We start from the raw sequence: 23312 nt of genomic DNA on the forward strand, positions 1-23312 counted from the left end.
CCAAACAGAAGACTGTAGTCTATTGAGAAAAACAAGAGATGCAAGAAGGCAGTCTGGCACTAAAAAGCCCAGGAGTCTTGGCATGTACGGAGTAACAATCAAAGCATGGTGGTGCTGCGCAATGAAGAAAAGTCACAGCAATGTAAAAAAAAAAAAAAAAAATCATGGCACTCACCATTTGCCATGCAAAGATAAATTAAACTTTATTTGGTGCTGGCACACATGTGTCAGTTAGGGAAGAAATCAGACAACAGCCCTGGGGGAAGCTGCACAGAAGTGATGGTCCGTTTCACAATATAAATCATAATTACTACAATTTATGAAATGTATACATGAAATCATGTTTAACATAGAATATATTCTATCTAGTATGTTCACATGCAGCAGATAACCAGCAGGTTTGCTGCAGATTTCTTAAAAGTTTTTTTCCAAATAACTTTAATAAGGATATAAAATTCTGCAGCAAATTTTAAGTGTGAACCTGCCTATGAATTATAAACTGTGTTAAAAAATCAAACATAAAAACAAAACAAAAAAAACCTAAAAGGCTAGGTTTCCACACAGGTTTTTTTCTGGCGTTTTTTTTGTAAAACTGCCGCTGCAAGTTTTTCACCAAAGCCAGAAGTGTATTCAAGAGGAATGGGAAATATAAGAGAAGGACTTACACTTCTCCTTCTTGCTGGATCCACTTCTGACTTTGGCTCAAAAACTGCAGTGGCAGTTTTCCAAAAATGCCAGAAAAAAATCTGTGTGGAAACCTAGTCTAAAAGATAATTCAGTATCTGGATTAGAAGACTTGCAACCACTGCAACTTCTATTTTCACTATGGGAATTTCCATATGGGACAGAAATGCTGCTGATTTTCTGCATGGATTTGCATGCAAAAAATCTGCAGCTTTTATGCAGGGGTAGAAAATGTATGTAGAATTCACAGCTACAGATCTTGCTGTACATTTACAGTGTTTCCAATGCAAAATCTGCAGCAATGCATTTCATTGTGGATAAACTCAATTGGGAAAAAACACAACAAATCTGCAGCATATCTGCAGAAAACCAGAAAAAAAATTTGCTACATTTCCAGGTAGATTTTAAAATTTTTTTTACAGCAGGTGAAAGAAGTTTCATATAATTTCATCCACTTTGCTGTTAGTGTATTCTTCTTTAGGGTGCAATCCCACTTGGCATATACACAGCGTATTTTATGCTGCGCAAAATTTACAGCAGCAGCGGGAAATACACTGCATATTCCTTGCTCACTATACACACAGGACTTTCCAGTGGTAGCCCTATGTGTGCAGTGAGTTTTGGAGGCAGAGCCGCGCGTCAGTGTCACACCGGTGTGAGGTGAAAAATTCGAACCCATGAAAAAAAATCGGACCGCCCATGGCTCTGCCCTCGCTCCTCCCCACTCTGTCCTCACTCCTCCCCGCTGTAGTTTTGGCAAACTTGCTCCTCCCCGCTCTAGCTTCAGCAAACTTCGGAGAGTGAAGGGGAGGGGCCCGATTTTTTCATGGGTTGGAATTTTTCACCTCACACCGGCACATGGCCCCGCCTCCAAAACTAACTACATACATAGGGCTGCTGCCAGAAAGCCCTGTGTGTATAGTGAGCAAGAAATATGCAGCGTATTTCTGGCTGCTGCTGTAAATTTTGCGCAGCATGAAATACGCTGCGTATATGCCAGGTAGGAACACGCCCTTAAAGGGCCCCTAGACATCTTATCCCCTATCCAAAGGGGATGGGTATAAGGTGTCAGATCGCCACGGTCCCGCTGCTGGGGAGCCCTGGGATCCCCGCTGCGGAACCACGCTCTCAGTACAGCACAGAGCGAGTTCACTCTGTGCGTAATGACGGGCAGTACAGAGGCGGGAGCATAGTTACGTCACGGCTCCGCCCCTCGTGACGTCACAGCCCGCCCCTTTCAATACAAGTCTATGGGAGGGGGCGTGGCGGTCGTCACACCCCCTCCCATAGACTTGCATTAAGGAGACGGGCAGTAATGTAACGAGGGGCGGAGCCATGATGTCACGCTGCTCCGTCCCCCGTATCGCCCGTCATTACACACAGAGCGAACTCGCTCTGTGCTGTAATGAGAGCGCGGTGCCACAGCGGGGATCCCAGGGCTCCCCAGCAGTGGCACTGCGGCGATCTGACATCTTATCCCCTATCCTTTGGATAGGGGATAAGATGTCTAGGGGCGGAGTACCCCTTTAAGGTGGAAAATCTAGAGTATATATGCCCTGTGTGAACATACCCAATGTGGTTTAACAAATTATAACAAAGTGATGTCCCTGACCAAAGGCTATATAGTTCAACCAGTGTAGGCAGAATAGACACTGACCAAGGCTGCATTACAAAAGGCGAATCAGAAAATGCTTTTTTATGTATAGACAGGAAACAATGAAATGAGGGAAACAGCACAGTTTTCTTGTAGTATTCTGTACTTCAAAAGAAATCAGTAAGCTCCACTCAGAAAATAAACCAATTCAACCTTGCAAGCAAGGACTTTATTTTCGTCTATAATAAATTATTGTAAGGCTGTACTGTGCTAAATACAAGGCTTCTGTTTATTTACAGCTACAAGGAGACATGACAAGGACAAGTGGAACAGAAATAATGTACGATTATGTCAAGTATGTTCATTGCATGTACACGCTGGGATATTGGATTGAAACAATGCAAAGATGCCCATGTGACTAGCGTGAAATTGTACAATTCAACCACTCAGCAAGAGATTGAGGTCATAGGTAAGAAATAATATTGATCATGATAATTCTCACATTCAGCACAATAAAAAAAATAGTAAGCTAACACAGTACCTGTTGGAACATCTGCACGGTAGGAGAATGTGCTCTTATAGAAAATGCTAATTTCAGCAAACTGATTTGCAGGTCGGAAAGAAACTGGCCAGCTTTTTTTAATATCAAGCTGTAATAGGAATATTCAGAATCTGAAAGAGAACAAAGAAATTTAAAAACCTGAATATGGTATTACACTACTGGTATAAACTATTAAACAAAACAAACCTCCACCTGTAAGAATTGACATTTTACCAGCATTGCACCAAGGTTCCTTGGACCCACCAGGGTTATAAATAGCAGGGCCACCCTTCACCCATATACAACACATCCATGTAGTTATCATTTTACACACATTAGCAATTGCAACAAGTCTGTAGAGTAACCTGTCATCCGTTTTAGGCTGGGTTCACACTACGTAATGTACGGCTAGAAATATTCTGGATAGAAATTCTGTTTGCTGAGGGCGCCAACCAGGACTGCTCAGATATGCACCGTCCCCATAGGTGGCAATGCATATCCGAGCACATTCCTATGAAGAATTATTTTGACCATTCTATCGGAGGAGTCCGGAATTTGAATTTTTCAGCAGTGTGCATGGTGCAGCAGAATCCTATTGGAAAAAATGGGAGGCTGCTGCACTGGTATTTCCGAGCAGAGTTCTGTAATGTGAAGCATTATGCTGCCCGAACCATGAAACAGGTGCAGGTAGCGCAACCACACTACACTATGATTTACACTAGAATGTCCGGGTGTCTCAGAGAAATCATGCCCAAACCCGGACATTCTAGTGTAAAAATGCTGCCCAAACCCGGGTAACTAGTAACTGGTGCAGGTACCTTCGGCTGCTCTCCCCAGCAAGTAATGCATCTCTCTCTCTCTGTACAAAGTACATTTCAGAGTAAATGATAGTGGGATTGAGCTGTCTGCACCAGTTTTATGCTGCTTGTGGTAGGGTCCCCTTTAAGTCAAAGCCTGTTGAAGCTAACCTTTAAAGGGGGTAAAAATTATTGATGGCCTATCTACAGAATAGTAGTTGATCACTAAAGCAGTGGCACCCTCTAAATAAACAGTGTACTAGAGCCAGAAGTCTCAGCATCATTTATTGTTTGTAGTGGTGGCACTGGGTCACTAAAGTGCAGCTGCCTTTCACTTCAATAAAAGGTGGGCTACAGTAACCCTGCAATTTGCCGGCAGACCATTTAAACCAGGGTTGGAGAATGTTTGACATATTTGAACTAGGGATCGACCGATTATCAGTTTGGCCGATATTCACGATTTTGGACATTATCGGTATCAGCACTTACCTTGTCCCGCGCCCGCTTTAAATCATTGATCTGCAGCGGCTTCTGCGGGGCCGGGTGGGGGGGGGGGGGGGGGAAATAGCCGATAACTTATACCGTAATATCGGTATAAGTTATCGGCTATTGACCTGAAAGGTCACAGATTATCGGTATCGGCCCTAAAAAAAAAAAATCAATATGAGTCGATCCCTAGTGACAACCCCCCTCCCCACGGGTGCTGCAGCATTCTAGTGAGGAAGATGGCGCTAGGACATCTTTGTCTTAGCTCCACCACAGGTATCCCAGCATGTTCTAGGTTTAATTTCTTCCAGAGGCCAGGGGTGTCTGTTTCTCCAGGACACGCACCGTGAGTGATGTCATCGTGTGCACCCTAAAGATAGAGATGCTCCCGGCCTCTGATGGCTGCTGGAAGAAGCTGCCTGTCGCCTAGAAATAGAAGATGGCGGGACTGCAGGAGAGCTGAGAAGACCAGTATGTGTTTTTAAATCTTCAAGGGGTTCCTACTGGACAGAAAAACCAAAGGATGATCCAGCAGATTTCAAAGAACAAACGGCTTTATTTTCAAATCTTGGATAAAATCTTGCAACAACTTTACATCACAAAAGACCACAACTTGACGCGTTTCGAGCGCATGCGCTCGAAATGCATCAAGATGTGGTCTTTTGTGATGTAAAGTCGTTGCAAGATTTTATCCAAGATTTGAAAGATTTTATCCAACATTTGAAAGTAAAACCGTTTGTTCTTTTGAATCTGCTGGATCATTCTTCGTTTATGCTGTTACAAGAAACCAGAGTCTAAGACTAGGTTCACACCATGTTTTTGTAACACAGTTCCCGCATACATTTCCAATTTAAAAACCGTACGGGACCCTATTGAAAACCGTATGCACTGACTCCATTGAAAATCCTATGCCAAATGATGCTTCCAGTTGTGTCCCATTTAGGTCTTGTACGGTTTTGTCCAGTTTTTTCCTGTACCCAAAACCGTAGCCTACCACTGTTTTTGGTCCGGGTGAAAAACTGCATTGAAACCGTGTATGTTTTTAACATGAGAGTCAATGGGAACCATATGTGCGTACGGTTCCATCCGGTTTACACCATATGGTTTTTGACTTTGCAGTTTTTTTTCTTGGACTTTCAAACAAGTGAAACTTTATTCATAATGGAGTGAAACGTTAAAAGCGTATACGGTTTTTTCTTAAAAACCATATATGGGTTACAATTTGTACATATGTTTTGATACAGTTTAGTATGGTTTTGAGGAATCCGTTTTTCATCAAAAACCTGATACGGGAACCGTTTTGCAAAAAGGTGGTGTGAATGCAGCCTAAGGGTGGGTTCACACTACGTTTTGTCCCATACGGGAGCGCATACGGCAGGAGGGAGCTAAAAGCTCGCGCTCCCGTATGTAACCGTATGCGCTCCCGTATGCCATTCACTTCAATGAGCCGACCGGAGTGAAACGTTCGGTCCGGTCGGCTCATTTTTGCGCCGTATGCGCTTTTACAACCGGACCTAAAACCGTGGTTGACCACAGTTTTAGGTCCGGTTGTAAAAGCGCATACGGCGCAAAAATGAGCCGACCGGACCGAACGTTTCACTCCGGTCGGCTCATTGAAGTGAATGACATACGGGAGCGCATACGGTTACATACGGGAGCGCGAGCTTTTAGCTCCCTCCTGCCGTATGCGCTCCCGTATGGGACAAAACGTAGTGTGAACCCAGCCTAAGTGCCGGATCCATGCAGAGAACACATTGGGAGGGGAGCTGGACTTTTTTTCATTCATTTACAGTTCCTACTGGACACATGCATTCACAATGTCCACCAAGCCTCAGAATATGTGAAAGTGACAAGGAATATTAATCATAATCTGTCACTTACCCTTGTTCTTATATATGGTTATCTCCTGTACTGTCCCCAAAAACTGCCAAAACTTGTCATTTCCCTCTTCAGCAATAAACTCACTGAAAAGGAAAGCAAAGATAAAAACAGAAGAATAAATCAATTGGTTCTTTTTTTTAGAAATACGCATGATATGCATCAAGCTGTCAGTAAGTGAACTAGGCGGACACTAAAAATATTAGCAGTCTATACCATGTATGCCTTCACCTGGATAAAGCTGCTCATATATATATATATATATATATATATATATATATATATATATATATACACACACATAGCTGTAAGTCAGAATTATACAGCTGAAGGTCCTCGTCCACATTGTCCCCTCGCTCATCCTGTACAATGACTTGTTTGCCACATTGTGACCGATCATACGACTTGTATAAAGCTATCCATTGGTTCTAATAGAGAATCCTTACTGCTTGTTTATTGTGCTATTCAGATGTAGCAGAGGGGAATGTGTCACTGCATTACAGCACTGGGATACTCTGAATGACAAGACTAATCTGCAGTCCTATGTAAAACACAAACAGTACATCCAAGAGTTGTTCAAATGACAGCCCCAGCTCTGCTACATCTCCACATAATAACAGACATTCTGCATGTATTAAAGGGCTAGAACATCTCCATCAGCTATGTGTATAGTGCAATGTGCTGTTACCACACCTGGCCTCCAGTAACAGGGGGCTTTCTGGCCACTTGGCACCTAAGCTTGCAGTCACTCCTTTGGCTGCAGCCTGGGCAATGAGACAGGAGAGGAGGCAGGCTGTGAGCAGGGCGGTCATTGTATCCGCTCAAGTAACGGTGTCAGCCGGTAGAGAAGCCCCGGTATAGGGTGACACAATGAATAGCCCCTCACACCGGCGCCGTCCTCCTCCTCACAGGATGCACAGACTACACGCAGCCGCTTCCGGGATCCCCAGGCAGCTGTGAAAAGACCCTCACTTCGTGACGTCACGCCGCGCTCTCTCATTGGCTGCGAGGAGCCGCTATCCTCTTCCCCGTAGCCAATGAGCTTGCGGCAGCTGTCAGCCTCCAGGACCCGCTACACGGCGGATAGTGACACGTACATCCCGGGAGACGTGAGGCGGCTGAGAGAAACAGGGGCTATACTGGGGGGAGCATGGGTGTTCTAATAACGTAGTTTACCTCAGGGCTACATATACTACATATATTTTATATATATATATATATATATATATATATATATATATATATATGTTCCGAAAAGGAGAGGCCCAGCCCCTATTTCATCGCTTTCCAATCACGGTGCCTGCAACTGATGCAAAACTACAACTCCCAGCATGCCCGGACAGCCTTCGGCTGTCCGGGCATGCTGGGAGTTGTAGTTTTGCAACAGGTTGAGGCACCCTGTTTGGTAAATACTAATATACAGGATATTTTGCACTTCAGTTATAGGACATTGGCCCTGATTAGAGATGAGCGAACTTACAGTAAATTCGATTCGTCACGAACTTCTCGGCTCGGCAGTTGATGACTTATCCTGCATAAATTAGTTCAGCTTTCAGGTGCTCCGGTGGGCTGGAAAAGGTGGATACAGTCCTAGGAAAGAGTCTCCTAGGACTGTATCCACCTTTTCCAGCCCACGGGAGCACCTGAAAGCTGAACTAATTTATGCAGGATAAGTCATCAACTGCCGAGCCGAGAAGTTCGTGACGAATCGAATTTACTGTAAGTTCGCTCATCTCTAGCCCTGATTTATCAAACTGGAGTGTTTCCCCACAAAAACCAATCGCAGCTCAGCTTCTATTTTACAGGAACTGGTTAAAGGACATCTGTAGCAAAAGATAGCTTATCCCCTATCCACAAGATAAGGTATAAGTGTCTGATCGCTAGGGGTCCAACCGCTGTGGACCCCATGCGATCTCCCAAACGGGGTCCCGCATTGCCGCTCTATGTGAGCGGCTAATGCACATAGCATCGACCTCTCTGAGGCGGACGGTATGCCCCCTCCACACCCCCTTCCCATATAGTTCTATGGGGGAAGCACCAACGCTGCATCCCCGCCTCTCCCATAGAGATACATGGAAGAGGCGTGTCAGCCGTGACTTCACGCTGCGGCCACCTCACACCGGCACGCCTCCTGCACGGGAGAACCATGGCAGAGCCGTGGCCCCATGCAGGAGGTCCCAGCGGTCAGACCCCCGCGATCAGACACTTATCCCCTATCCTGTGGATAGGGGATAAGTTGTCTTTTGCTGCAGATGTCCTTTAATGTGAAAGCTGATCTGTGATTGGTTGTTATGGGGAAAACCAGACAGTTTTTGTATCATACAGATCAATAAATACAGGATGTCATGTTCAGGGATGGAGTAATCCGCATCATCACCCCTCAGATAATCCATTAATATTCACCCTAAGCTACAAAAGTTTGAGCATATTCCACTACTGTAGCCCCGACATGTTTTGCCCCTGATGATACCACAGCAAAACACGTCATTATTGCAGGTTTGGGGGCTGCTCGAAACATAAAATAAATAAATGGCATGAAAAGTATGATTAGACCAGTAGAAAACAAGCCGTCACATGGCTACGTTAACAGAAAAATAGAAGTTATGGTTTCCAAAAAAAAGGGAAAACACCATTACCAAATAGTATTGTGGTGGGAAGGGACAGTAGCTCAAAGATACTGCATTTTCATATCAATTTTATGGGCTATAGGGTTTCTTAAAAATTGGTTTGATACCTGAGAAAAAAAAAACAACCTAAAAATACTGTCAGGCTGCAATATAGCTAAAGTTTAACCCCTTACGTGTTTCTATGACGGTCACTAAGGGCTTTAGTCCAGGCCGGGATCGCAGGAGCTGGGCGGTCAGTTCTGGTGGTTTAACCTGTTACATACTGAAGTCAAATCATACCCTACGAAATGTAATCAAAAAAGCTAACTCCATTACTTTTTTAGATCGCTAGAGTAAAAAAAAGCATAAAAAAACACAAATTTTTATTTTTTTTAATCGCCCAATAAGCCTAAAAAAGCAGAAAATGTCTAACTGAAAAACGCCAAGTGGATATGGCATTTGGAAGTTCCTTATCGACTTGTAGCTTATATCTGGCCATGGCGTTTTGTCACAGAAAAAAAATGCTGTGCGGCAGAATGGATGTTTTGTTTTTAGACATTTTTGGCTAAAAAACCTTAGTGTAATTCTAGCCTTAAAGGGGTACTCCGGTGGAAAGCAGTTTTTTTTTTTTTTTAAATCAACCGGTGCCAGAAAGTTGTAAATTACCTCTATTCAAAAATCTTAATCCTTCCAGTATTCTCCACAGGAAGTCCTTTTCTTTTTGAATTTATTTTCTGTCTGACCACAGTCCTCTCTGCTGACACCCCTGTCCATGTCAGGAACTGTCCAATGCAGTAGCAAATCCCCATAGCAAACCTCTCCTGCTCTGGATAGTTCCTGACATGGACAGAGGTGTCAGCAGAGAGCACTGTGGTCAGACAGACAGGAAATTCAAAAAGAAATGAACTAACTCTGTAGTATACAGCAGCTGATAAGTACTGGAAGGATTAAGATTTTTAAATAGAAATCATTTACAAATCTATAAAATTTTCTGGCACCAGTTGATTTAAAAAAAAAATTTGTTTTCCACTGGAGTAAGTCTTTAAGGGAGTAGGAACTAACATTCGAAAATGCTAGGAAAATGTATCAAGCAATTGAACTCACAAAACAGCAGTTCAACACTTTAACAGGATTAAGAGGGGAAGGTAAGGTTTCCAGGTTTACCAAATTGAAAGAATTATTCATGACATGAAGGACTAAAGCAATACAGGAATATGGGTGCACTACTGTGGTAGATGTATACAATGACATTGGCTATCCCTCAACACTGATGTTAAAATTGACACATTCGCCAGTATATCCTTATGTGAAGAACACACCAGAGCCTGCACACCAACGCCAAGGTTTCTCAAATGGCACAGGACCTAACGCTAGCTAGGGATAGCCAATGTCATTGTATACATCTACCACAGTAGTGCACCTAAATTCCTGTATTGTATTATTCTAATTGTTACACATCCACACCATCTATCTGGTGTAGGATTCTATTGTGGCACTTGTAGTCCGCTGCAGGCATCCTCCATTGTATGCATTTTATGCTGGGGATCGCCCCTAGCAACGGACTACAAGGGCAGGATCTGCTCCCCCAGTATAAATGCATAACCGCATTTAGGTTTGAGCACCTCCAGCCATTTGAGACCACGTTTTTTGTTGTTGTTTAAATGAAGGGCTAAAGCCAATAAATATGATTAAAAAAAAGGGAGAAACGAAAATAATTCATGATTCACCAATGACACATTATGGCTTAAATGTTGACATATTAATACATATGACATCTGTCCTGCTCAGGTTAGACAGTGCAGACATTACAGATAGCATAACAAGTTAAACAGTTATGAAAAGAGGCTGTGAAGGAGGAGATTTGATCTGAGGTATGTGAGGAATGGTAGCAATGGACGTATCAGTGTATACAGCTAAAATATCAGCATTGACTATAATGGGACCTCTAGGCTATGTTTACATGGCAGAATTTCTGCATGAAAGTTCTGCAGTAAATTTTGCAGAAATGAATTGTCTCATCACTTCGAAAGAATTCCTGTAGAGGAAATTCTGTGTGAATGAGACAGCGGAATCCCATTGAAGTGTATTGGCTATACATTCATGCAGAATTTTCATCAGAATTCCATGCAGAATTCCACGCAGGAATTCTGGCTTGTGAACATAGCCTTAGGCCGCGTTCACACAGCGGAAAATCCATGCGGTATTCCACATGAATTTTCCGCGTGGAATTCCGCATGAATTTATTGGCCATTAACTTTAATGGGGTACTCCACTGGCCAGCGTTCGGAACATTTAGTTCCGAACGCTTTGTGCACACTGCAGAGGTCGTTCACGCCCCCTCTTGACATCACACCACGCCGCCTCCCATAGACTTGGATTGAGGGGCGTGTGATGTCATGAGGGGGCATGGCCAACCCCCGCAGCACGCGCACAGCGTTCGGAACCCGCCGGCAATGGCCGACGCCCGCGATCTCGCGGGCGTCCACCATTAACCCCTCAGGTGCCGGGATCAATACAGATCCCGGCATCTGTGGCAGTGCGCGATTTGAATGAATGATCAGATCACCCGCAGCGCTGCTGCGGGGATCCAATCATTCAGAACGCCGCACGGAGGTCCCCTCACCTTCCTCCGTCCGGCTCCCGGCGTCTCCTGCTCTGGTCTGTGATCGAGCAGACCAGAACAGAAGATAGCCGATAATACTGATCTGTTCTATGTCCTATACATAGAACAGATCAGTATTAGCAATCATGGTATTGCTATGAATAGTCCCCTATGGGGACTATTCAAGTGTAAAAAAAATTTAAAAAATGTAAAAGTGAAAAAAAAGTGAAAAATCCCCTCCCCCAATAAAAAAGTAAAACGTCAGTTTTTTCCTATTTTACCCCCAAAAATTAATTTTATAGACATATTTGGTATCGCCGCGTGCGTAAATGTCCGAACTATTAAAATAAAATGTTAATGATCCCGTACGGTGAACGGCGTGAACGAAAAATTTTTTTTTCCAAAATTGCTACTTTTTTAATACATTTTATTTAAAAAAATTATAAAAAATTTATTAAAAGTTTTTTATATGCAAATGTGGTATCAAAAAAAAGGACAGATCATGACGCACAAAATGAGCCCCCATACCGCCGCTTATACGGAAAAATAAAAAAGTTAGAGGTCATCAAAATAAAGAGATTATAAACGTACTAATTTGGTTAAAAAGTTTGTGATTTTTTTTAAGCGCAACAATAATAGAAAAGTATGTAATAATGGGTATCATTTTAATCGTATTGACCCTCAGAATAAAGAACACACGTCATGTTTACCATAAATTGTACGGCGTGAAAACGAAACCTTCCAAAATTAGCAAAATTGCGTTTTTCGTTTTAATTTCCCCACAAAAATAGTGTTTTTTGGTTGCGCCATACATTTTATGATATAATGAGTTATGTCATTACAAACGACAACTGGTCGCGCAAAAAACAAGCCCTCATACTAGTCTGTGGATGAAAATATAAAAGAGTTATGATTTTTAGAAGGCGAGGAGGAAAAAATGAAAACGTAAAAATTTAATTGTCTGAGTCCTTAAGGCCAAAATGGGCTGAGTCCTTAAGGGGTTAATGGGATTCCGCACTATCATTCGGAGAGGAGGGACATTTGGGGGGCACAAAAATGCTGTCTTTCCCTTCATACACTTTATGAGTGTACCCCGAGATGCTTTCACACAGCTTGTACAATTTAATTCCGTACCTGGCCCTCTTATTGGGCAGGTACTGACGGAATTGAAGCCAGCCTTTGAAGGAACTAGGGATTCATCCACACAAATGTCTTTTTTTGGGATGTATGCCCCTGGAAACTTGGCACTGAAATGGTCAATTATTGTCCGAAGCTTATAGAGGCGATCAAAAGAGGGGGTGGTCATTTTAATGGAGGAATTTGAGAATTGTCTCAAATCTTTTGCGGAGCTTGGTGTTGCTGTACAGTGGGGTATGGTACAGGATGCCCGCACTCCAATACTGCCTAGTTTCTGGCTTTTTCACTATGCCCATGTCAGAGAACAAGGCCCAAAAATGTCAACATTTCAGAAGAATTTTTTTTTTTTTAAATAATCCATTTCAGTAAGGCTATTGTAACACTCACGTTTCTAAAGACCGAACTCTGGTGTATTTGGACCCGCTAGGCCTGTGTGGCAGATGACTTGGACCGTACCAGGGAGCGGAGTCTAAGATGCTGCTGGTCTTCACCAGAGCCTGCCGCAAAGCAGGATGTTCAGTAGGCAGGCGGCTGAGGAGCAAGGTCAAGTCACAAGAGCAGGAGATCTGGTACACGGCAAGGCAATACAAAGGAACGCTTTCTCTAGGGCACAAGGCAACAAAGATCCGGCAGAGAACTAAGGAAGGTGGAGGAATTTGTAAACAAGCCACAGGTGGTTACACTAATGAGCGTACTGGCCCTTTAAATCTTAAAGCTCCGGTGCACGCACGCCCTAAGGGACGGGGACGTGCGCGCTGAAGCTGAGAGGTGGAGGCAGCGGCAGGAGAAACACCCGGAGAGTGACGGACTGGGGCTCACATGCGGGTGCGTCCCGCGATGCGAGTCCCAGCCCCGTCGGCAGCAGAAGGTAAGGGGACCATGCGCTCACGGCCAGCGTGTGAGGCCGGAGCGCATAGTGTAACAGCTATCTGTATTGAACTGGATTCCTGAGCTGGCCACAAACTCAGGAATCTGGGCCTCATAATTTTCTGGGACTGGGGTCCACACAGGGTTACTTGGCTCGGGTGCTGGCTCAGGCAGTATCCTGCGACTCCTTTGTTGCGGTTCCTCATCACTACTAGAGGAGGACGGCAAGAGGAATGGGACATATTCCTCATCTGCATCACTGGCCGTCTCCGTATCAGAGGAAAGAATGTCATAAGCCTCTTCTACCGTGAACACCCTTTGCGATGAGTGGGCTGGTCGGGACATTTTTTGTGTTTCAAATTTGGGGTGGGGTATATATAATGCTTTCACATGTGTGGGGGATATGTCAGGTAGAGGTGTATGTAGTGATTTAACATGTGTGGGGGGTCTGAGAAATATTAGATTTATTCACGTTATCTAAATGTCCCTATAGCCCTGCCTATTTCAGGAACCTAAGCTCAATTAATATATATACACACATATATATATATATATATATATATATATAATTTTTTTATTTTTTTTACAAAAAAACGGACGTCATCTCCTACCGCCTAATCTAGACGTCCGCCACCCTAACACCGTGCCTATAACAGGAACCTAAACTCCTATACTAATGTATATGTATATATATTGTGGCAGTGTGGCAAGGAAAGGGTGTATTTCCTTGGCTCACCCTGCAGAAGCTCTCACCTGCTTCTTAAGTAATGAGGCAGGAAGGAAGGGAAGTGTATATGAGATGGAGACTAATCTGGGCTCTTCCTAGAAGACAGCATGTGGGCTGTAGGGAAGAGACAGAGCCTGCTGAAGAGTACACAGCCCGAGCTATGAGGGGCTCAAAGAGAGTGACATTGTGAGTAGAAGGTTGCAGGGGACATATGTTTAACCGGCTGAGGGAAGCTCAACGGTTGTTAGTCAGGACAAGCTGATCTGTTTAGTCAGTGACCAGACGGTCTAGGATTTTGGTTGTTCCTGCTTTTTGTTTATTTCTTTCCCTGCAACCTGTCTAATAAAACTGGCAAGGTGCCAGATTTGCATTATAAGCATTTGTTTGCTGGTTTATTGAGAAGAAACACATCTTGTGGCGTGGTCCAGGACGATCCCAGAGCTAATCCCCAAGACGGATCGTCACAATATATATATATATATTTTTTTTTTTTTACAAGAAAACGGACGCCAACTACTATGGCCTAATCTAGACGTCCACCACCTAACACCCTGCCACGTCCGCCACCTAACTCCTAACTACTAATTATATATATATATATATATTTTATATATATATATGTTTTTATATAATTTTTTTTTTTACTTTTTTCTTTATAACAGAATTTTTTTTTTTTTTAAATCCTGCTCTACAAAACACTGTAGTGGCAGGCTTATGACTGTAGGGGGAGCTCTTAGCTGTAACAGGAGGGGGGGGGGGGGAATCACAGATCTTCACTCAGAAGCCACAGCAGTCGGAGATGGGGAACAAGCTTTTGGTAAGGGACACTGTGGATCACCTCATCCACCACCACCGACAAAACCCAACTTGATCCTGACACAAGATGGCTGGCTATCAGTGATAGCCACCATCTTACCGGGCGCGGCGTTGTACTATCAGTATGTACATGAGGTACATGTATGTCATGGGTCGGGAAGGGGTTAAGATCTGCAGACTTCTGCACCGAAACAATGCAGAATTGATGCAGATAGGAGGAATTTATGCCATGCGAATCTGGCTTTAGGCCAGGTTCACATGGCAGAATTTCTGCACTAATTTTTGCATGACTTTTCGGCATGAAATTCCGCCTAAGTTTATTGCCCATTCACTTTAATGGGATTCCGCAAAGTCAGGCACACCACAGAATTTCTGCTGTGGAATGTTTGATGCGGAAATCCTGCTTTCCGCGCTTCGAAAAAATTTAAGTCTGGTCTTATACACTGCTCAAAAAAATAAAGTGAACTCTTAAACATCACAATGTAACTCCAAGTCAATGACACGTCTGTGAAATCACACTGTCCACTCAGGAAGCAACACTGATTGACAGTCGGCCCAACCCTCTCCCCCTCCTACCTTGTTCCGTCCGCTCTCCCATACATGTTTGTGTGCCGCCAAGCTAATATGAAATAAAGAAGCTTGATGACCCTGATTGACCTGGTGAGTGCTCCATTTCTTTGTTGCTTATTGTGGATAATACATTTGGACTGTCTGATGTGAGCAACGAAAAGGTCAGCTTATAGAGAATAGGATAGCGAAGTAGCGGTGCCGGGTTACCTCTGTTTAGGATCATACTGATTGACAATCAATTTCACATGCTGTTGTGCAAATTGAACAGACAACAGATGGAAATTATAGGCAATTAGCAAGACACCCCCAATAAAAGAATGGTTCTGCAGGTGGTGACCACAAACTACTTCTCAGTTCCTATGCTTCCTGGCTGATGTTTTGCTCACTTTTTAATGCTGTCAGTGCTTTCACTCTAGTGGTAGCATGAGACGGAGTCTACAACCCACACAAGTGGCTCAGATAGTGCAGCTCATCCAGGATGGCACATCAATGCGAGCTGTGGCAAGAAGTTTTGCTGTGGCTGTCAGCATAGCGTAGCTTGGAGGCGCTACCAGGAGACAGGCCAGTACATGAGGAAACATGGAGGAGGCCGTAGGAGGGCAACAGACCGCTACCTCCGCCTTTGTGCAAGGAGGAGCACTGCCAGAGCCCTACAAAATGACCTCCAGCAGGCCACAAATGTGCATGTGACTCAAAAAGTCATAAACAGACTCCATGAGGGTGGTATGAGGGCCCAATGTCCACAGGTGGGGGTTGTGCTTACAGCCCAACACCATGCACAATGTTTGGCATTTGCCAGAGAACACCAAGATTGGCAAATTTGCCACTGGCGCCCTGTGCTCTTCACAGATGAAAGCAGGTTCACGCTGAGCACATGCAACACAGTCTGTAGATGTCGGGGAGAATGTTCTGCTGCCTGCAACCTCCTCCAGCATGACCTGTTTGGCAGTGGGTCAGTAATGGTGTGGGGTGGCATTTCTATGGGGGACAGCACAGCTCTCCATGTGCTTGCCAGAGGTAGCCTGACTGCCATTATCTACCGAGATGAGATCCTCAGACCCCTTGTGAGACCATATGCTGGTGCGGTTGGCCCTGGGTTCCTCCTAATGCAAGACAATGCTAGACCTCATGTGGCTGGAGTGTGTCAGTAGTTCCTGCAAGAGGAAGGCATTGATGCTATGGACTGGCCCGCCCGTTCCCCAGACCTGAATCCAATTGAGCACATCTGGGACATCATGTCTTGCTCCCTCCACCAATGCCACGTTGAACCACAGACTGTCCAGGGGTTGGCGGATGCTTTAGTCCAGGTCTTGGAGGACATCCCTTAGGAGACTATCCGCCACATCATCAGGAGCATGCCCAAGCATTGTAGGGAGGTCATATGGACACGTGGAGGCCACACACACCACTGGGCCTCATTTTGACTTGTTTTAAGGACATTACATCAAAGTTGGATCAGCCTGTAGTGTGGTTTTCCACTTTGATTTTGAGTGTGACTCCATATCCAGACCTCCATGGGTTGATAAATTTGATTTCCATTGATAATTTTTGTGTGATTTTGTTGTCAGCACATTCAATTATGTAAAGACAAAAGTATTTCATATGATTAGTTCATTCATTCAGATCTAGGATGTGTTCTCTTAGTGTTCCCTTTATTTTTTTGAGCAGTGTATTTTTCCGGACTTCAACTGCAGAATTCTATTGAAGTCAGTGGGGATTAAATTTTGGCGCAAAATGCGGAAATCATATGGAATACATGCAGAATTCATGCAAAATTAAAACTTAGCTTTAAAAAAGACTACCTTTTTAACTGTGATGCGGAATCATGCAGAAAGCATCTGGAAATTCTGCACAAATTCTGTATCAAATCTGCTTCAATTCTGCATCAATTCCGCACACATACTGGAAAGATGCGGAATTCTGCCAAAACAAATGCGGTCGTGGAATTGATGGTGACATGCAGAAATTCTGCCTTGTTAGAAATTACACATTTATGTTGGAGATCCCGTCTGTAGGAATATTCAGCCTCTGATCTACAAGGGAAAGTTAAGTCAGCATGAATGTATGATATTTTATGAAAATTACATGAAAAGTTGTGATAGCTAAGATTGGGAGATGACACACTGTAGTGTGTTACTGCAAAGTTGCAAATAGTTTTGTTGTTTATCCAAGTTGCCACATTTATAAGCTGGGGTCTCAGCCCAACAGCGGCATCCCGACAAACTATAATTTATGCTGAAACGTTTAGGTACAGTGTGGCCATGTTACACACATAAAGGGGCATTTATCAAAAGTGAACTTGGTTTTTGTTCTCTTTAGATCAAAAAAGGGTGCGGGGAAAGTGGCATCTCTGAGCCTAATTTATTAAATGGCGCACAGATGTTAATGAATGCCCGCTGAACTGCTCTGATTAAATGTCGCAGAGCAGTCGTGAGCTGTGCGACAATTGTATTAAAAGGCGTACAGACCTTAATACAATTGTCGCATGGAGTGATATAGGGCAGGGTTGAATTGCAATGTGATTTCTTCTATATCTGGTCCATGTGACTTTTTTGCGACTTTACGCAGACCACTGCACAAAGGGATCTAAATCAGACCACTTCGTGGTCATAAAAATGTAAATGATATGTTGCAGGAAAACTCGCATGGGAACAGCCTATGACTTTTCCTGCGACAAATTTAGACAAGAAAAGCCGTCTAAATTGTATGATAATTCCCCTCATACTGTATATAAAACAACTAATTTATTCTTTTTTTTTTTTGCTAGCTATTTACCATTGTTTGAAATAAAGCCTCCATTGCTCTGCAATGTTTCTTTATAATAGAGTACACTTGAGGCCTGGTATTTACAATATAAAACCACTTGTTGGCTTTTTCTTAGGGTCCAGCATTTATTGATAGTTACCGTATTTATCGGGGTATACCACGCACCGGCCTATAACACGCACCCTCATTTTACCAAGGATATTTGGGTAAAAAAAGTTTTTTACCCAAATATCCATGGTAAAATGAGGGTGCGTGTGTGCGCGTGTATACCCCGATACACCCCCAGGAAAGGCAGGGGGAGAGAGGCCGTCGCTGCCCGCTTCTCTCCCCCTGCCTTTCCTGGGGTCTAGAGCCCTGCTGCCAGCCCTTCTCTCCCCCTGGCTATCGGCGCCGCTGCCCGTTCTGTCCCCCTGACTATCGGTACCGGCGCCCCATTGCCGGCGCCGATAGCCAGGGGGAGAGAAGCGGCACCGACAGCCAGGGGGAGAGAAGGGGCAGCGGCACCCATTGCCGGCGCCGCTGCCCCGTTGCCTCCCCCCATCCCCAGTGGCATAATTACCTGGGTCGGCGCTGCTGCAGGCCTCCGGCGTGCGTCCCCTGCGTCGCTATGCAAGGCGCGGCGCACTGACGTCATGCGCCGCGCCGTGCAGTGCATAGCAACGACGAAGGGGACGCACGCCGGAGGCCTGCAGCAGCGTGGACCCGACCCAGGTAATTATGCCACCGGGGATGGGGGGAGGCAACGGGGCAGCGGCGCCGGCAATGGGTGCCGCTGCCCCTTCTCTCCCCCTGGCTATCGGCGCCGGTACCGATAGTCAGGGGGACAGAACGGGCAGCGGCGCCGATAGCCAGGGGGTGAGAAGGGCCGGCAGCAGGGCTCTAGACCCCAGGGAAGGCAGGGGGAGAGAAGCGGGCAGCGACGGCCTCTCTCCCCCTGCCTTTCCTGGGGCGGTATCGGCGTATAACACACACATAGACTTTAGGCTAAAAAATTTTGCCTAAAAAGTGCGTGTTATACGCCGATAAATACGGTATCTGAAATAAAGATAATTACAATACTGAATGTTAGCAATTTCAGTAGCCTTGAATTCCATAATACTGTGCTCGTAGATGATCATGAGTAGAATCTTAAAATAGATTACTATTCTTTCTCTTGACATAATACATAAAAAAAAAAAAATTTGAGTTTAAGTGCTGCCTTACTCTATTGTATGCATCGCTGATTAAGAGAAAAATTAAATGGTTATTTTAGGCAGTATAAGCTTGAAGCTGCAAAAGATATATATTTTGTGACCACACTAAATATTTATGTTCAGAAGCATCAAGCAAATCATTATATCGCTGAGATGGTAAAGTTATTGATATGAATAATGTATGCCAAAACAATTTAGAATTTCATAAACTTTTTACCACATCACTAGAGCTGCTAGCTAAATCCACGGTTCTTCAGGTTTTTTTTTTTTTTTTTATAATATAGAATATTTCTCAACATTGTATTTGATAAAAGGCCTGTGCTTCTCCAGCATGTAACAAGGCCTCCTTATTTTTTACTGTGACACAGCCCTATGCATGTGAACGGGGCTATGCCTGGTACTGTAAGTCAGTTCCTTTCACTTAATGAGAACTGAGCTGCATTAAATGGGTACTCCGGTGGAAAACTTTTTTTTTTTAAATCAATTGGTGCCAGAAAGTTAAACAGATTTGTAAATGACTTCTATTAAAAAATCTTTACCCTTCCAGTACATTTTAGCAGCTGTATGCTACAGAGAAAATTCTATACTTTTTGAATTTCCCATATCAGGAACTGTCCAGAGCAGGAGAAAATCCCTATAGCAAACCTATGCTGCTCTGAACAGTTCCTGATACAGGCAGCAGGTGTCAGCAGAGAGCACTGTGGACAAGACAAAAAAGAAATTCAAAAAGTATAGAATTTTCTCTGTAGCATACAGCTGCTAAAAAGTACTGGAAGGGTAAAGTTTTTTAATAGAAGTCATTTACAAATCTGTTTAACTTTCTGGCACCAGTTGATTCAAAAAAAAAAAGTTTTCCACCGGAGTTCCCCTTTAACTTGTTGGGGACGGAGGGCGTATGGATACGCCCTCGCGTCTTATCACTTAAGGATGGAGGGCATACCTGTATGCCCTCCGCATATCCGATCACCGCAGCTCGCCGGGCAGTGATCGGAACGGGATGCCTGCTGAAATCATTCAGCAGGCATCCCGTGCCAATGCCCAGGGGGGTCATGAGACACCCCATGTCGGCAATCGCCGCAAATCGTCGGTGAATTCACACCGGCGATTTGCGCCGATTCCGGGTCATACGGGTCTCCGGTGACGGGTCTCCAAGACACTCCCTTTCCCCCTGAAGGGATAGGAGTTAGATGGCAGGGGTGCCACCCCACCTATCCCTGCTATTGGTCATCCAGAAGCAACCACCAATAGCAGATCGGTGGCGGGGGTGGTTAAAGTTCGGTTCCCCCGCTCTGCTGGGATTTGTAGTTTTGCAACATCTGGAGGGCCACAGTTTGGAGATTACTCTGCAGTGGTCTGTAAGCTGTGGCCCGTCAGATCTTGCAAACAGCTGTCTCGGCATGCTGGGACTTGTAGTTGCGTACCTCCAGCTGTTGCATTACTACATCTCCCAGCATGCACTTTGGCGATCAGTACACGCTGGGAGTTGTAGTTTTGCAACAGCTGGAGACACACTGGTTGGAAAATACTGAGTTAGGTAACAGAACCTAACTGAAGGTTTTCCAACCAGTGTGCCTACAGCTGTTGCAAAAGTAGAACTCCCAGCATGCACGGTCTGTCAGTACATGCTGCGAGTTGTAGTTTTGAAACAGCTGGAGGTTTGCCCCCCCCCCCCCATGTGAATGTACAGGGTACAGTCACACGGGCGGGTTTACAGTGAATTTCCTGCTTCAAGCTTGAGCTGCGCCAAATTTTCCCGCCGCAGCGCAAACTCCTAGCGGGAATTGCACCATAAACTCAGCTTGTGCGAATGTACCCTAAAAACACTACACTAACACATAATAAAGGGTAAAACACTACATATACAACCCCCTACACTGTCCCCCCCAATAAAAATGAAAAACTTATCGTACGGCAGTGTTTCCAAAATGGAGCCTCCAACTGTTGCAAAACAACAACTCGCAGCATTTCTGGACAGCCACTGACTGTCCAGGCATGCTGGGAGTTTAGCAACAGCTGGAGGCACCCTGTTTGGGAATCACTGGCGTAGAATACCCCTATGTCCACCCCTATGCAATCCCTAATTTAGTACTCAAATGCGCATGGCGCTCTCTCACTTCGGAGCTGTGTCGTATTTCAAGGAAACAGTTTAGGGCCACATATGGGGTATTTTCGTACTCGGGAGAAATTGCACTACACATTTTGTTTTTGTTTTTCTCCTTTTACCCCTTAAAAAAAGAAAAAGTTGGGGTCTACACTAACATGCTGGTGTTGCCCCATACTTTTTATTTTCACCAAAGGTAAAAGGAAAAAAGACCCCCAAAATTTGTAACCCAATTTCTCCTGAGTATGCAAATACCCCATATGTGGGCTTAAAATGCTCTGTGGATGCACAACAGGGCTCAGAAGTGAGAGCGCAGTATGCACATTTGAGGCCTAAATAGGTCATTTGCACAGGGGTGGCTGATTTTACAGCTGTTCTGACAAAAACGCAAAAAAATAAAAACCCACATGTGACCCCATTTTGGAAACTACACCCCTCACGGAACATAACAATAGTGAGCCTTAACACCCCACAGGTGTTTGACGAATTTTTGTTAAAGTTGGATGGGAAAATGAAGAAAAAAAATTTTCACTAAAATGCTGGTATTACCCTAAATTTTTCATTTTCAGGGAAAATAGGAAAAAAGCCCCCCCAAAATTTGTAACCCCATTACTTCTGAGTAAGAACATACTCCATATGTGGATGTAAAGTGCTCTGCGGGCAAACTGCAATGCTCAGAAAAGAAGGAGCGCCATTGGGATTTTGGAGAGAAAATGTGTCCGGAATTGAAGGCCACGTGTTTACAAAGCCCCCATAGTGCCAGAACAATGGACCCCCCCCCCCACATGTGACCCCATTTTGGAAACTACACCCCTCATGTAATGTAATAAGGGGTACAGTGAGCATTTACGCCCCACAGGTGTCTGACAGATTTTTGGAACAGTGATCTGTGAAAATGAAAAATTGTCAAACGCCAGTGGGGTGTAAGTACTCACTGCACCCCTTATTAAATTCTGTGAGGGGTGTAGTTTCCAAAATGGGGTCACATGTGGGGGGGTCCACTATTCTGGCACCACGGGGGGCTTTGTAAACGCACATGGCCCCTAACTTCCATTCCAAACAAATTGTAACGCCGAGCGCTTCAGGTCCCGCTGCATCCCCGGAGCGCTCACGGCGTCTCCCTGCTTCCAGCGCTCCGGTCAGTGCCGCTGACCGCGGGCGCTGCTCCACTCCCACCGGTGGGGACGCGATCCATGGGACGGGTTGTGCCCGCTCACGGACCGCGTCCCAGGTCTCTTACCCACCACGTCCTCCTTCACTGCCCTCCCGGCGCACGCGCGCCAACTCTATGAAATTTAAGGGGCCAGTGCACCACTAATTGGTGCCTGGCCAAATCAGTTCTAAACATAAAAAAAAACACTTACCATTCCTGTCCTTGCCGGATCTTGTTGCCCTAGTGCCCTGAGAAAGCGTTTTGTGTATCTCTAGCCTGTGTATCCAGACACTTGCCGTTGCCCCTGACTACGAACCTTTGCCGCCTGCCTTGACCTCTTGCTACGTCCGACCTTGCCTCCGTCTTGTCCTTGTGTCCTACGCCTATCTCAGCTGTTAGTGTGGTTGAGTCGCTATCGGGGGATACGACCTGGGAGTTACCACCGCAGCAAGTCCATCCCCCTTTGCGGCACGCTCTGGTGAAAACCAGTAACTTCTTAGAACCGGTCCCCTGGTACGGCCCACGTCATCGCCTCACTAGCACAGAGGATCCACTACCTGCATACTAGTCCGGTTTCTGACACAAATTCTCTTTCAAAAAGCTCAATGGCGCTCCTTCTCTTCTGAGCATTGTAGTTCGCCAGCAGAGCACTTGACGTCCACACATGGGGTAATTCCATACTCAAAAGAAACTGGGTTATACATTTTGGGGGGAATTTTGTCCTATTATCCCTTGTAAAAATTTTAAATTTGAGGGAAAACTAGCATTTTTGTGAAAAAAAATCCAACACATCC

At 44.7% G+C, this 23312-nt stretch overlaps 1 protein-coding gene across 1 annotated transcript in view; it reads right to left on the reverse strand.

The window, feature by feature from the left end:
• The window catches only part of UGGT2 (UDP-glucose glycoprotein glucosyltransferase 2), a 409630-nt gene extending 402677 nt beyond the window's left edge, over positions 1-6953 (reverse strand). The window contains exons 1-3 of the mRNA XM_056555597.1: positions 6674-6953; positions 5984-6066; positions 2820-2950 (exon numbers count right to left, since the gene is read on the reverse strand). Of these exons, the coding sequence (XP_056411572.1) occupies positions 2820-2950; positions 5984-6066; positions 6674-6792 (333 nt within the window). The 5' untranslated portion in view covers positions 6793-6953. The remainder of the gene's footprint in view (positions 1-2819; positions 2951-5983; positions 6067-6673) is intronic.
• Positions 6954-23312: the final 16359 nt, after the last annotated feature.

The sequence above is a fragment of the Hyla sarda genome, chromosome 2 (genome assembly GCF_029499605.1).
Source record: "Hyla sarda isolate aHylSar1 chromosome 2, aHylSar1.hap1, whole genome shotgun sequence".
NCBI classification, from domain to species: Eukaryota; Metazoa; Chordata; class Amphibia; order Anura; family Hylidae; genus Hyla; species Hyla sarda.